At 55.6% G+C, this 14,927-nt stretch overlaps 1 protein-coding gene across 1 annotated transcript; it reads left to right on the top strand.

Annotated features, from left to right (window-relative positions):
- Positions 1–10,103: 10,103 nt before the first annotated feature.
- LRRC29 (leucine rich repeat containing 29) lies at positions 10,104–13,434 on the top strand. The gene is given in 6 exon segments (XM_025370867.1): positions 10,104–10,228; positions 10,230–10,322; positions 12,123–12,266; positions 12,488–12,705; positions 12,805–12,979; positions 13,074–13,434. Coding segments are annotated over 5 exon segments (687 nt in total). The 5' UTR covers positions 10,104–10,165; the 3' UTR covers positions 12,974–12,979; positions 13,074–13,434.
- Positions 13,435–14,927: the final 1,493 nt, after the last annotated feature.

Here is a 14,927-nt window from a genome sequence, read left to right as displayed (position 1 = left end):
GGATCACCTGAGGTCAGGTTTTCAAGAGGAGACCCCCCAAAAAAAAAAAAAAAAAAACCAAAAAAAAAAAAAAAAAAAGAAATTTCTCCATGGAAAGAAGGAAATAAATAGTGCAGGCCAGGCGCAGTGGCTCACACCTGTAATCTTAGAACTTTAGGAGGCCAAGACAAGTGGATCACCTGAGGTCAGGAGTTTGAGACCAGCCTGGACAACATGGCAAAACCCCCTCTACTAAAAATACAAAAATTAGCCAGGCATGGTGGTGGGTGCCTATAATCCCAACTACTCTGGAGGCTGAGGCAGGAGAATCACTTGAACCCAGGGGTGGAGGTTGCAGTGAGCCGAGATTGCTCCACTTCACTCCAGCCTGGGTGACAGAAAGAGACTCCTTCTCAAAAAAAAAAAAAAAGAGAAAAAGAAATAGGGCAGAAATGAGAAGTTTAGATGGATTTGACAAAAGGATTCTCTTCTGGAGAAATCTGAAATGTGTTTGGATTTATCAGGGAGACTGGGCGCAGTGGCTCACACCTGTAATCCCAGTACTTTGGGAGGCTGAGGCTGGTGGATCACTTGAGGCCAGGAGTTCAAGACCAGTCTGGCCAACAAGTTGAAACCCCGTCTCTACTAAAAATACAAAAATTAGCCAGGCACAGTGGTGCGTACCTGTAATCCCAGCTACTCGGGAGACTGAGGCATGAGAATCTCTTGAACCTGGGAAGCAGAGGTTTCAGCGAGCAGAAATCACACCACCGCATTCCAACCTGGGTGACAGAGTAAGACCCTGTCTATAAATAAATGAATAAATAAATAAAGCTTCAGGGTGGTCCGGTGCAGTGGCACAAACCTGTAATCCCAGCACTTTGGGAGGCCAAGGCGGGTAGATCACTTGAGGTCAGGAGTTTGAGACCACCCTGGCCAACATGGTGAAACCCCATCTCTACTAAAAATATAAAAATTAGCTGGGCATGGTGGCGCATGCCTGTAATCACAGCTCTTCGGGAGGCTGAGGCAGGAGAATCGCTTGAACCTGGGAGGCGGGGGTTGCAGTGAACTGAGATTGTGTCACTGCACTCCAGCCTGGGCAACACAGCGAGACTCCATCTCAAAAAACAAACAAAACAAAACAAATCAAAACAAAAACATCCTGGCTAACACAGTGAAACCCTATCTCTACTAAAAAAAAAAAAAAAGTGCAAAAAATTAGCTGGGTGTGGTAGCGTTCACCTGTAGTCCCAGCTACTCGGTAGGCTGAGGCAAGAGAATGGCATAAACCCAGGAAGCGGAGCTTGCAGTCAGCCGAGATCGTGCCACTGCACTCCAGCCAGCCTGGGCGAGACTCCGTCTCGAAAAAAAAGAGGCCGGGCGCGGTGGCTCACGCCTATAATCCCAGCACTTTGGGAGGCCAAGGCAGGTGGATCACAAGGTCAGGAGTTCAAGACCATCCTGGCCAAGATAGTGAAACCCCCGTCTCTACTAAAAATACAAAAAAGTTAGCCGGGCGTGGTGGCGGGCACCTATAATCCCAGCTACTCAAGAGGCTGAGGCAGAGAATTGCTTGAACCTGGAAGGAGGAGGTTGCAGTGACCTGAGATCATGCCACTGCACTCCAGCCTGGGTGACAGAGCGAGACTCTGTCTCAAAAAAAAAAGTAAATAAATAAATTAAATACATAAATAAATAAATGCTTCAGGGAGTCACTAGAGGAGGGGTGAAGTTTGAAGTTTGGGGGAGGAGAGAGGTCAGGTGTGGAAGATGGTGGCAGGGATAGGCTTCCATATACCAAGCTTGTCTGGGATAGGATGGAGAGGATATCACCTCTTCCGTTTTGTTTTTTTTTTTTTTTTGAGACGGAGTCTCGCGCTGTGTCACCCAGGCTGGAGTGCAGTGGCGCGATCTTGGCTCACTGCAAGCTCCGCCTCCCAGGTTCAGGCCATTCTCCTGCCTCAGCCTCCGAGTAGCTGGGACTACAGGCGCCCGCCACCACGCCCGGCTAGTTTTTTGTATTTTTAGTAGAGACGGGGTTTCACCATGTTAGCCAGGATGGTCTCGATCTCCTGACCTCGTGATCCGCCCGCCTCGGCCTCCCAAAGTGCTGGGATTACAGGCTTGAGCCACCGCGCCCGGCCTTTTTTTTTTTTTTTTTTTTTTTTTTTTGTGTGTGTGTGTGTGTGTGTGTGTGTGTGTGTGTGTGTGTTTCTTTTTTGTTTTTTCAGCATCAGTTTGGTGAAAAAAAGGATGTCACCTCTTCCTGAGGAAGCAGAGAGGTGGGAGTGGAAACATGGAGCTATTTGCAGAGAAGTTCCTCAGAGGCGGCTCCTTCCTCAGCAGCCCCTTTGCTCAGTGGATTTGGAGACCAGGTTGTCTCAGGAGGAGAGTGAAAAGAGACATAGAGGTCAGGGCTTCAGCAGAGAGGACTGGAGCAGTCACAGGACAGGAGGAAGATGGAAAATTACCAGAGACACGTGGAGAGTGTGTGGGCAGCCTTTCTCAGGTGTTTCTGCTGTGCCAGGCACTGTGCTGGGCACTGGCAAGGCAAAACTGAGGAAGGCACAGGGCTGGGGAGTGTGTAGTGAGCACAGATGAGTCAAAAGAGGCTGGGGTGCTGCATTTGAAGTCTGTGTGAGGTACATCATGGGTGCAGAGAAAAGATCAGAAAAGACTCCATGGAGAAGGAGGTGTTTGGCCTGAGACTCGAGAGAGTAATAAACATCCGCCAAATAGACCAATAGGATAAGGTGAGGGGTGGGACCCCCTAGAACAGAAAAAGCAGCTGAGCAGGACAGTGGTCAGAAGTGGCAGCCTCAGAACCAGGGCTAGGAGGAAAGGGAACGGGCTTGGGAAGAGCTTGACTGAAGCCCTGGGTCCTAGAAGGGCGTGAATGCTTGCTTAGGAAGCTTAGCCTGTGTCCCGGAGGCGTGCGGAACTGGCAGAGGGTCTGGAAAGCACAGGCAGAATCGCCTTTTGGAAGGGTCACCCGGTGACAAAACCCAGGGTGGATTGGAGCCAGAGAAACTGGAGGCCAGGACCTGATAAGGAGGAAGCTGGCATCATCTGAGCTTAGAGTAAGGGGACCTCAACTGGGCAGAAGCAGTGAGATTGGAGCAGAGGGACAGATTGATTGCACCATATTAGGAAAACAGAGTAGAAGGGACTTGGGTTATTGTGGATGTGGGGAGTGAGGGAGGATTCTAGAATCACTCTCAAATTTCCCACTTGGGTGACTGAATAGAGGGTGGGGAGAGTTTAGAAGGAGCAGAGTTGGAGGATGGGGTGATGAATTCAGATTTGGGCATGCTGCATTTCCCTCTGGAGAGAGGTCAATCAGGCTCTTGGCTCCCAGGGTCTGGTGTTCAGGAAAATGATGTGGATCGGAAAGACAGTAGTTGGAATGATGGCCCCATGGGGCGAAATGCAGTTGGCCAGGGTACACTTGGAGGGTCGCAAAGATCGTGTGCATATGTGCGCGTGCACACATGTATGTGTGTTGTTGGGTGGAACAAACCACGGGGAACCCACTCATCTGTGGACTGGATCTCTGTTCTTTGCTGACCCCAAAAGAGCCTGAAGAGGAGCAGGCTAGAAGGTAGCAGGAAAGCCAGGAGGGCAGAGTTGCAGAACCCCAGTGGGAGATGGCATCAAGGGGAGTGGTTGCTGGCCATGCAGAGCAGGAGACATGGCAGAGAGATCCCTGGTGGGAGGTCTGAGGTGAAGCCCCGACATGTTGGTGACCTTGCTGGAAGGGAGCCATTGCCAGGAATGCATGATCCTGTGGGGACCAAGGTGGAGGAGTGAGCAGGTGAGGCGAAGGGCAACAAGTGGCCGGACAGCAGGCATGCCTGTGCCTGTGTGCTTCCAAGAAGTGTGGCTGTAGAGGGAGGGGAGAGAGGAGAGACAAGAGGAGGGGGTGCAGGATGAAAGGAGGCTTTTATTTGCAGTTTAAGACTCTGGGGTGTTTGTGGCCTCTGAAGAAGGAGCAGTGGAAAGGAAGAAACAGCAGGGTTCTCAGAGGAGGTGCAGTGGGTAAAGGAGGCCAGAAGAGGTCTTCTGGAAGCAAAAGAGCAGGAGAAGGAGGAAAGTTCAGATGGGCCCTGCCTGGAGGCAGCTGGTGGACATGAACAGGGGAAAGGGAGGGACTTCCCACTTGATGGCCATCTCTGAGAATCCTGGGTGAGGGAGGGTGTATCAGTAGGGCCAGGAGCTGGAGTGGGAGGGGCTTGGAGAGAAAACTTGTCTCGGGTGGGAAGTGAGCAAGGAGGCCATGACTTCCTGGGTGGAGTTCTGTATCCCTGGTACAGACTCAGAGGAGGCAGCTGGTCTCACCAGTCCTGGCCGGGCCAGGAGAATGGGTACAGCAGCATGACTGAGGCAGGGCAACAAGGACCCCGAGGAGATGTCATCACAGGCAAAGCCTCATGGAGCCCAGCAAAGACGGGGCAGTCAGAGGAGCCCAAGGCGGGCAGCCAGGCCCTGAGGCGCAGATAGGATTGGAGTAGGGGTGAGGGCTGGAGGAAGGAGATGGAAGCCAGAGTCAGTGTTTTAGAGCGGGAGCTGCTCCAGCCAACTATGCTCTCCAGATAGAATGCGGACAGAGACAGATGACAGAGCCTTGGGATAACCAAAAACAAGAAAAAGAAAAAAGGAATGTTGACAAAGACCCTTTAGTGCCTCTGCAAAACTCAGCCCCACCTAGGCTGGGAGCACTGGGAGGCCAGGCCACAGGTACCTGGCATCACCCCTACCATGTGCCCGAGAGCACCTGCGGGACCCTGCAGGCAGGAACCATCTCCCAGGGCTCAGGCATGGGCAGGTGGATACTGAGGCAGTACCAGTTAGGTGCCAGTTAGGTGCTGTGGAAGACACAGGCCCAGCTAGGGTAGGACACTGGTCTTGGAGACTTACTGTCCCTGACCACTCCCAGCTGTTCCCTTAATCCCAATTTTCTCAAATAAGGATGCCGGCAAAGGCAGCACCCTCCATATACACCGGCCCTGTCCGTTCCTGTGGGGAGCCCTGGCTACCTGCTGCTGGTTGGTCCCCATGAAGCAATAGCTGAAGAGAGCTCTTTGCGCCCTCCCCTTCCGGAGGGATTGATGAAGTCCTGGAGCAGCCTCTGTATGACCCACCAGTCTGACTCCTCTCTAAAGACCAATGCCCTGGGTGCCAGGGCATACATTTCCCAACGGCCTCCTGGAGAACAGGCATGGTAGCTTTGGAGTCCTGTACTAGGCAGGATGAAGGGCCATTTTCTCTGTCACATGGCTTTCCAAGTCTGTACACAGGCCTGCAGTCTCAGTTCAGGGCTTCACTAGGTAAAACAAAACCCTGGTCTCCCACAGACAAGGTACATACATCAGGCCGGGTGCGGTGGCTCAAGCCTGTAATCTCAGCACTTTGGGAGGCCGAGACGGGCGGATCACGAGGTCAGGAGATCGAGACCATCCTGGCTAACGCGGTGAAACCCCGTCTCTACTAAAAATACAAAAAACTAGCCGGGCAAGGTGGCGGGCGCCTGTAGTCCCAGCTACTCGGGAGGCTGAGGCAGGAGAATGGCATAAACCTGGAAGGCGGAGCTTGCAGTGAGCTGAGATCCGGCCACTGCACTCCAGCCTGGGCGACAGACCTAGACTCCGTCTCAAAAAAAAAAAAGGCACATACATCACTTGTAGCAGATTCAGAGCATTTCCCAAATGATTTTGCGATTACTCTTTTTTTTTTCTTTTTTTTTTGTTTTTTGTTTTTGAGATGGAGTCTCGCACTGTCACCCAGGCTGGAGTGCAGTGGCAGGATCTCGGCTCAGTGCAACCTCCGCCTCTTAGGTTCAAGAGATTCTCCTGCCTCAGCCCCCAGAGTAGCTGGGATTACAGGTATCTGCCACCATGCCTGGCTTTTTTGTATTTTTAGTAGAGATGGGGTTTCACCATGTTGGCCAGGGTGGTCTTGAACTCCTGACCTCAAGTGATCTGCCCGCCTTGGGGCAAAGTCCAGGGATTACAGGCATGAGCCACCATGCCCAGCCAGCGATTACTCTTAAGAGGCCAGCATCAGGAAGGGAGGACACCAGGGGGCAAGGTGCTCCCTCTGTAGATGGGGCAGCTAGAGCTAGAGCATGTGGCCATGCAGTCCTCTTTGGGTGGGTCTAGAAGCATCTTTCCGGGGCCCAGGAAGGGGGTGTCCTATACCAGGGCCAAAGTCTAGAACCCAGAAGGCCTGCTTCAGCCTGCTGCTGTGCCCTCACACAGAGAAATATCCCTGAAAGGATGTTCCTGGGCTCCGGCAGGTTATTTATTTATTTATTTAAGCTGGAGTCTTGCTCTGTTGCCCAGGCTGGAGTGCAGTGGCACAATCTCAGCTCACTGCAACCTCCGCCTCCTGGGTTCAAGCAATTCTTCTGCCTCAGCCTCCTGAGTAGCTGGGATTATAAGCTCCTGCCACCACACCCAGCTAATTTTTGTATATTTAGTAGAGATAGGGTTTCGCCATGTTGGCCAGGCTGGTCTCGAACTCCTGACCTTGTGATCCACCTGCCTTGGCCTCCCAAAGTGCTGGAATTATAGGAGTGAGCCACCACACCCGGCCAACTCCTGCAGTTTTAAATCCACGTGACCTCAGGAGCAGGTGACCTCAGGAGCAGACCTTAGGAGGCACCTCTGAGGTGGCATTAGAGGCTGCTCCCATCCCACCAGCAAAAACGGTGGGGCCCGGAAATGGTCTCAAGCCTCTTCTGTACCCCCAGAGCTAGAAGTCCTTTAAACCAAGCCGTGCTTCTTTATCAGGTGGCCTTGCTGCCAGGAGCCAGCCCTGGACTTGGGCCCTGGGGGCACTGCCAGAGCCTTCCAAGGTCTTTTGTCCGCCTGGTTCATAGGGAGGCAGTGGGAGAGAAGAGACCCTTCCTGGCCAGCCAGGCTCCAGAATGAAGGGAAGGAAAGAAGTCAGGCTGAGCCCCTGAAGGTGCTGTGCCGCCGGAGCTGGGGCCTGCAGGACTTTCAGGGGTTCCTCAGTGATGTGTGAGTTTGGGAAGGAGGTGCTGCCTCACAGCCAGCTCTGCCCCAGCTGCCCCAGCTAGTTTCCTCTCATCTGCATCCGATGGAGTTGTCTAGCTTGCAGGGCTTGGGAATGGCTGGAGGTATGCCCTCCATTCCTCTCTGATGTTTTATTGCCCTCTCCACCCTCACACAGTGGGATCTTCCCAGCCTCCCTTTCACCTGAGATCCCTGATCCACTGCCCACGAGGAGACCTGTGGTGAGTGCCCCTCTCATCTGGAATGACCATGTTCCAGAAGTAGGGGCTGGAAGGGGAACCTGGCTGACCCCTGGTTCCTGTGAAAGAGGCCAGGAGCTGGTTCCTGTCTCTTACACTGCTCCTTCCTGTCATTACAGCCATGGGTGCCACTTCTCTCTGGCAGAAGCCAGGCTGGTCTCTCCACACCTGGGAATGAGTCCTGTGTTTCTTAGGAGAATCCTGTTGATAAGCATCTTGCAGGAGCACATCCTGTGAGTCACTTCTACTTTTTGCATTCCTGTTTTGTTTTTTTTGTTTTTATTTTGAGATGGAGTCTTGCTCTGTTGCCCAGGCTGGAGTGCAGTGGTGCAATCTTGGCTCACTGCAAGCTCCGCCTACCGGGTTCACGCCATTCTCCTGCCTCAGCCTCCCAAGTAGCTGGGACTACAGGCGCCTGCCACCATGCCCGGCTATTTTTTTTTTCATTTTTAGTAGAGATGGGGTTTCACTATGTTAGCCAGGATGGTCTCGATCTCCTGACCTCGTGATCTGCCTGCTTTGGCCTCCCAGAGTAATGGGATTACAGGCGTGAGCCACCGCGCCCAGTCTAATTTCTGTATTTTTAGTAGAGATGGGGTTTCACCATGTTGGCCAGGCTGGTCTCAAACACCTGACCTAAAGTGATCCACCCGCCTCAGCCTCCCAAAGTGCTGGGATTACAGGTGTGAGCCACCATGCCTGGCTTGGATTCCCTTTTGATGATGGTCTGTGGGGTACCAGCAGGGAACAGCAGGTTGTTTTTGCAGTTACTGACAAGACAGGTTTAGGGGAGCTTTCTTTTCTGCATCAGGACCATGTTGATTCATACAAGAGCCCTCTTTGAGTACCACTTGCCTGTAACATGGGCAAGAGGTAGGGAGATGGGGCAAGGATTTTAGAATCCAAGCCCTCCTCTCCCTCTCCCCAAAGATCTGTTCTACACAAATTTTACCAATTTCCCTTTGGCTCACTCCAGTGCAATATCAGGAAAAGTTATTTGAAGACATCTCCTTAGCTGGGAGCTCCTAAATGCCTGCACAAGCCAACTTATTCCCACCATGTAGCCCTGAGCTTGTCTCTTGGGTCCCACCCGGCTCCAACTGTGCACTCCCCATTCTCACTCCCCTGTTTCTCTACGCACAGCCAGCTCAACTTCCTTGGCACGGGTGAGGTGTGTTCTGTTAGCTCCCATGCACGGAAATGGGAGGCTTCAGTGTCCTTACCTTGACAGATAGATGTCCTCTCCGGAGATATGCTGCAGGGATCACAAGCACATCTTGAATGCTGGAGCATCCAGGGCCCAATACCAGGCAGCTCTATGCACACACATGCACATGCACATACATACACAGACACATACACATATATGCACATGCACACATTTTTGCTTAAACACAGAATACAGTTTTCACATTTTGCTTAAACAGAGAATACATTTTGCAAACATTCATGTGACAGACTCGAAAGAGTCTCAGGCCACCAGGGGACTTAGGCCTCACTGCCTGCCCCAGACCTCTGTCACCTGGGCCATAGAGGGTTGTGGTGAGTGACATCTACCTCACTTCTCTCGCCTTCCACTCTTCAGAGGGCTATGCTCTCTAGAAAGTTGGGGAAGCTGGCTGCTTAGCTCATGTCAAGTCCCTGGAGTAGGAGGCTGAGTCCATGGATCTCAGGGCCTCCTTCTGAAAGTCCCAAAGGTTGGGGTCTGGCATACTTTGCCCTCCCACGCCCTGGGGACTTCACTGGGTTTCCTCTAGGTCCCATCTCAGCCCTCCTGTGCTCAGCATGCCGACTCCCCACTCTGTCCCCACCCCTCCCTCAGCATCCCGTCCTATCCATCACTAACCTTCCCGCCTTCCTCTGATGGTCATCTCATTTGAACCTCAGCTCCCACTTCCTACCCATGCCCAACTTGACCACACATGATACCACACACCACGATGGGTCCCCGTTGTGGAAGGGCCCTTCCTTGACCTGCCCTCAACCTCTGGCCAGTGACTTGTCACCAAACCCAATGCCCAGCACCCTCTGAAGCCAGAGGGCTACCCCCAGGCCTGCTGCTGCTCCATAGACAGATGTGCGATACAACATCCCAGTGTCCTCTGCCTCCCTCTCGGCCATCAAGAGCCTGGGCCTCAGGGGCATCTGCTGCATCAGCCTGACCAACGTGGATGGCTCTCCGGCTTCGTACCAGGTGCTACAGTCTGTTGCTTACCACCTGGGCCCACACCTGCAGAGCTTGTCCCTGGGTGGAGGCAGCCCCACAGAGGCCTCCTTTGTGGCCCTGATCCTGGGATGCCCAGGCCTGTGTGTCCTTGACCTCAGTGGCTGCAACAGCCTCTTCACCTCTGGCACACTGCTGGCTCAGCCCGAGATGGCACAGAGCGTCCGGCAGGCCTTGAGCGGCCTCCGTGAGCTCAACCTGGCTGGCCTGCGAGACCTGGCTGACCTCAGCTTCAACCGGCTCAGCAGCTGTGCCCCCAGCCTGGAGCGCCTCTCCTTGGCATACTGCCACCTCACCTTCGAGCTAGGCCCAGTCCGAGGCTCCATCAGCCCCCAAGACTCCTCTCCCTCCCAGTTCTCCTTCAGCAACCTGCTGCGATTTGTGCAAGAGCGGGCTGGCAGGCTGCGTGCCCTGGACCTGAGTGGCACTGGCTTACCACCCGAGGCCCTGCAGGCCCTGGGCCAGGTAGCTGGGCTGCAACTGCAGGAGCTGAGCCTGCACAGCTGCCGGGACCTCTCCACAGAGGCTGTGGCTACCCTGTGCTTCCAGCAACCAGGCCTTACCTCCCTGGACCTCAGCGGCTGCTCAGAACTGACTGATGGGGCGCTCTTGGCCGTGAGCCGGGGCCTGCGGCACCTGCGGCGCCTGAGCCTGGGGAAGCTGCAGCGGCTGACAGACGCAGGATGTACAGCTCTGGGTGGCCTGCGGGAGCTGCAGAGCCTCAACATGGCCGAGTGCTGCCTGGTGAGAGGGCGGGAACTGGCCCAGGCCCTGGGCTCTGTGCACGGGGCTCAATCCCAGCTGGCCTCCCTCAGCCTGGCCCACTGCTCTTCGTTGAAGGTGAGCTCACCATCATCCCCTCCCTTCCTCTCCAGGGCTGAGGACAGCGGGAGGGGGAACCGGGGTGGTGGTGGGCCTGTGGCACCAGGAAGGGACTCCCCAGTGTTCATGCCTATGATTGGCAGTTAGAAATGTACTTGGGACCCAATCTGGAGGAGGACAAGAGCCTAGACAGCTGCTGCTGCTGCCAGCACATCTCCCCAAAGCCCCCATTGTGGGCCTAGGAGGTCCAAGTGGCCAAGGTGACCCAGCCCACGAGGCGGCCAACAGCTCACATGCCAAGTGCATGTGGTCTGGGGAGGGGCGCTAAGGACGAGTATTCCGAAGCTGGGAGGGCTGAAGAAAGTGGGTGATGGGCAAGGAAGGCAGGGAAGGAGCACTGAGGAAGGTGTTGGGGCAGGGCCTGTGAGGGTGATGTGACAGGAGCAGCAGGGTCATTTCGTAGCCAAGGCCAGGCCCTTTAGCGGGGCTCAGCGCTGTCCCTCTGGGTGGCGCCCCTGTCTTGGCAGTGTCAGTCTGTCCCTCTTTAGTGGATTATTTCTTCAGCCTGTCCATTTGACCAGGGCATTCCCAACCTAAAAACCATCTCTCCACCTTGTTACCCTCCAAGTGTCTCTCTTCCTGGCCTTACTCCTCCTTCTCTTTGGCACCAAGCATGTCAGATATGTGGTACAACATCCCCGTGTCCTCTCAGCTGCTGCCTCCAGGCCTCACGTTCTTTTGTCCCTCTGTGCCATCTCGGGCTGAGCCAGCAGTGTGCCAGAGGTGAAGAGGCTGTTGCAGCCACTGAGATCAAGGACACACAGGCCTGGGCATCCCAGGATCAGGGCCACAAAGGAGGCCTCTGTGGGGCTGCCTCCACCCAGGGACAAGCTCTGCAGGTGTGGGCCCAGGTGGTAAGCAACAGATTGTAGCACCTGGTACGAAGCCTGGTACGAAGTTCCCCTCTGTGCATCTCTCTACAAACCAGCCTCCTCTACTCTGCCCTTAGCTCCTGCTCCCCATCCCTAACTGCCCTGTCAGCTGGCAGCTCTACCTCCATCTCATACTTCTGGTTCCAATTCTAGAGGGAGCGACTCCGATTGGCTTAGCAGAGTCAACTGGCTGGTCCAGTGAGCTGTGGTCTGAGGTGGCCTCATTCACTCTTTTGGCAGGGGCTGGGAGCATAGGCAAGGTGGCCACCCTAGGCCCTGCCACTTGCATCCTTCCTGCCCCAGCCACAGTCCAGGCCTTTTTCCTGCAGCAACCCCCATGGCCCACCCTGCCCACCCCCACCTTTCACTACCAGCACAGGGACCATGTTGCTTCCTTCCTTGGACCCTCTGGTAGCTCCCCTCCCTCCCTCCTGCCTGTGGGGTGAGAACCTTGAACAGACCCTTCTTAGCTACCCCTGCCAGGCCAGGTGGCATAGGCAACCAGCTGCTGCTCCATCCTGTCTCCTCCCTTCCTCCCTCCTAGGATGCCTCAGTGCTCTCCATGATCCCAGCGCTGGGCCTGAGCCTCAGGGTGCTAGACCTGTCCTCCTGTGTGGCCCTCACCAACCGGACCCTGCAGGCCATCTGCACCTACCTCACCCACCTCTCAGTCCTACGCCTGGCTTGGTGCAGGGAGCTGTGTGACTGGGGGCTTCTGGGGCTGGAGGAGCCTGTGCAGGGGACCCAGGTGCAGGACCCTCGAAGTCTTGGGAGGATGGGGTGGCCCCTGGGCTCAGCTGCCCTCCTGTCCCTTCCAAGTCTCTCTGTAGGAACATTTAAGGGCAAACTCAGGAGGAACCTGAGAAGCAAGGGCTTCTTCCTACAGCCACGCCCAGAGCTGGAGCATCAGGCCTCAGGCACCAAGGACCCCTGTCCCGAGCCACAGGGCCCCTCCCTGCTCATGCTTCGGGCCCTGCAGGAGTTGGACCTCACAGCCTGCAGCAAGCTGACTGATGCCAGTTTAGCCAAGGTGTGGGGCTGCGGGTGCGGGTAGGCTGAGGATCTTGGGGCTGAAGTCAGGGGTCTGGGCCAACCCACTTTTTGCTTGGAAAAAAGTTGACCTTGGAGTTCCTTTTTCATTGGCTTCTGCTGCCTCTAGTCATGCCCTGGCTGGGGTGGGAGGATCTGGAAAGGCCAAGGCTGTGGGCTCCAGTGGCATTTACTTCTCCCCGACCCTCCCCATCCTTGTAGGTGCTCCAGTTCCCCCAGCTGAGGCAGCTGTCCCTGAGCCTGTTGCCAGAACTTACAGACAAGGGCTTGGTGGCTGTGGCCGGGGGCTGTCCTAGCCTGGAGCACTTGGCGCTGAGTCACTGCAGCCGCGTCAGTGACAAGGGCTGGGCCCAGGCAGCCAGCTCCTGGCCAAGGCTGCAGCACCTCAACCTGTCCAGCTGCAGTCAGCTCACAGAGCAGTGAGTGTGTCCGATGACACTGGGCAGATGGAGCCACAGTGCAGGGGCTGGGCTGGGTCCCACGCCGGGCCAGACACTCATCCAGTGGCCTCCCCACAGGACACTGGATGCCATTGGGCAGGCGTGCAGGCAGCTCCGGGTGTTGGATGTGGCCATGTGCCCTGGCATCAACATGGCCGCCATCAGACGCTTCCAAGCCCAGCTGCCCCAGGTGTCCTGTGTCCAGTCCCGCTTCGTGGGAGGGGCTGACCTGACCCTAACACTCTGAGGCCGGGTCAGTAACCAGCCCTGCAGCAGAGCCTCCTTGACTCCCCCAGTCCCCAACCCTGGCCTTGACCTGGCTTGCCTCTTGCCTCCCTCTACTGCAGACCCTCTAGGACTGGGGGTGGGGCCAATCCAGGCAGCCCAGAGGGAACTTCCCGCCACACCACCTGACAGTAGCCTCTTTCCAGCTACACGTGGCTGCCACAGGCCCCTGGAAATGCTAGCTGCTTGTTTGCTGTCACAGGCTCCTGCTCTCTGGCCAAGCCCTGGGCGGGAGGCCAGGCCCCCAGCAGGCGGGGTCTGGTGCTGGGAGGAGCAGAGCCCCTGCCTCTTGCCTGCCCTCTTCTCAGACCCCCAGCTCCACCTACTCCTGTGGGACTCTCCCAGCACCCTGTGTGCACTGAGCTTCAGCAGCTGAGCCCAGGTCTATGTTGTAAACCCTAAGATTAAACATTCCAGATAGTACCTCCTTGTCTTAAATTCTGACTAAAGGGCCCGTCCCCTCCCGACTTCAGCTGAAGTGGCCCTAGGGCAGGCAGAGAAAACCCCGAGACACGTTCCTTCCTCAGGCCTGGCCCACAGCCCCACGGGTGCTCCCGCCCTGGCCTGACACTCCTAGCATCTTCCCCACACAGTAGGAGACCCCGCAGGCTTGGGTGTGTCCTGAGGCAAAGGCACAAGCTGTGTGCTTGTCTCAGCCAGATTCCAGGAACTACCGATGAATGATGCCTGAGTCAATGAGGCTGTCCTGAGGGGGAAATAAGAGGAAAAGAATGAAAGAGGCCAGCATCTCTGGGTGAGAGGGTCACTAGAGGTCACCTAGTCCAGCCCCTTCATTGGTGCTGGTGACTTCTCCATGGCAGCTCTGGCCCTTGGTGTGTCCCCGCACCTCGTCCGTATTCGTGTTCACTGGTTGTAGCAGCGAGCCAGGGCTCCCTCGGTGCCTGCAGGGACTGTGCTTTATGTGGGGATTCAGAGGGGGTCAAAGCTTTCCCAGCCCCAGGGCCAGCTGGGGAGGCAGAGAAGCCAGCTAGCAGGGACAGTCCAGCGTGCAGGTGCGGGTGAAGAGAGAGACAAGCACCTGGGACCAGAGCCCAGGGAGCAACAAATTGGGCTTGGAGGGTCCAGGAAGGAATCAGGGCAGTGAAAATGGCCAGAAGAAAGGAAGGGGGTGATCCAGGTAGAAGGCACTGTGGGGGTGCACACAGGCAGGCCACAGCTGTCACTGAGGGGGTAGTCTAGGCAGGGAGGATGCCAGCTCAGACCAAGCATCAAGAACACTGCAAGCCACAGGTGCTCAGGTGAAAGGGCTAAACCACGGTATGTCTGTGACTCACCTGGCTCAACTCAGGTTCAGTCATGGAAACTGTGGCCATTAACCCATGGACATGGATAGGGCGACATCAAATATATGGGATGTTTGTGTGTGTGTATGATAAGATTTATATCGGTGAAAGCAGTTGGGGCAGCTGGTATTGAGAGGATTAGAAGTGCAAGACAGGAGGCCGGAAGTCGGGAGGCTGTTGCTATGATGGTGGCAGGCACAAGGGACTGGAAACATTAAGCAGGAATAATTGACGGTTACAGGGAGGCCCCTAAAGGGCCCCTCCCCTCCCAACTTCAGCTGAAGTGGCCCTGGGGCAGGCGGAGAAAATCCCGAGACACACTCCCTCCTCAGGCCTGGCCCACAGTGTTGGGAAGGGAGGCCGACAGCATCAGGGATCCCTGCCCCCATTTCCACCTAGAACTCCATGGCTGACTGCTCCAACTGTGGTGGGAAGTCCTTAGGCATGGGCATGGTAGGCCCTGGATGCCCAAGGATCTGAAGCTTAGCTGGGGGAGGGGGAGCAAGTGCCCTCCAGCACACTCTCCAAAGGAAGTGCCATTTCATCAGGTCTCAAGGTCAGCCAGGTTGATGGTTAACAGTTAAAAACGTTATTGGGGCCAGGTGCGGTGGC

Source organism: Theropithecus gelada, chromosome 20, assembly GCF_003255815.1.
Source record: "Theropithecus gelada isolate Dixy chromosome 20, Tgel_1.0, whole genome shotgun sequence".
Lineage (NCBI taxonomy): Eukaryota > Metazoa > Chordata > Mammalia > Primates > Cercopithecidae > Theropithecus > Theropithecus gelada.
This window is presented reverse-complemented; position numbering and strand designations above follow the sequence as displayed.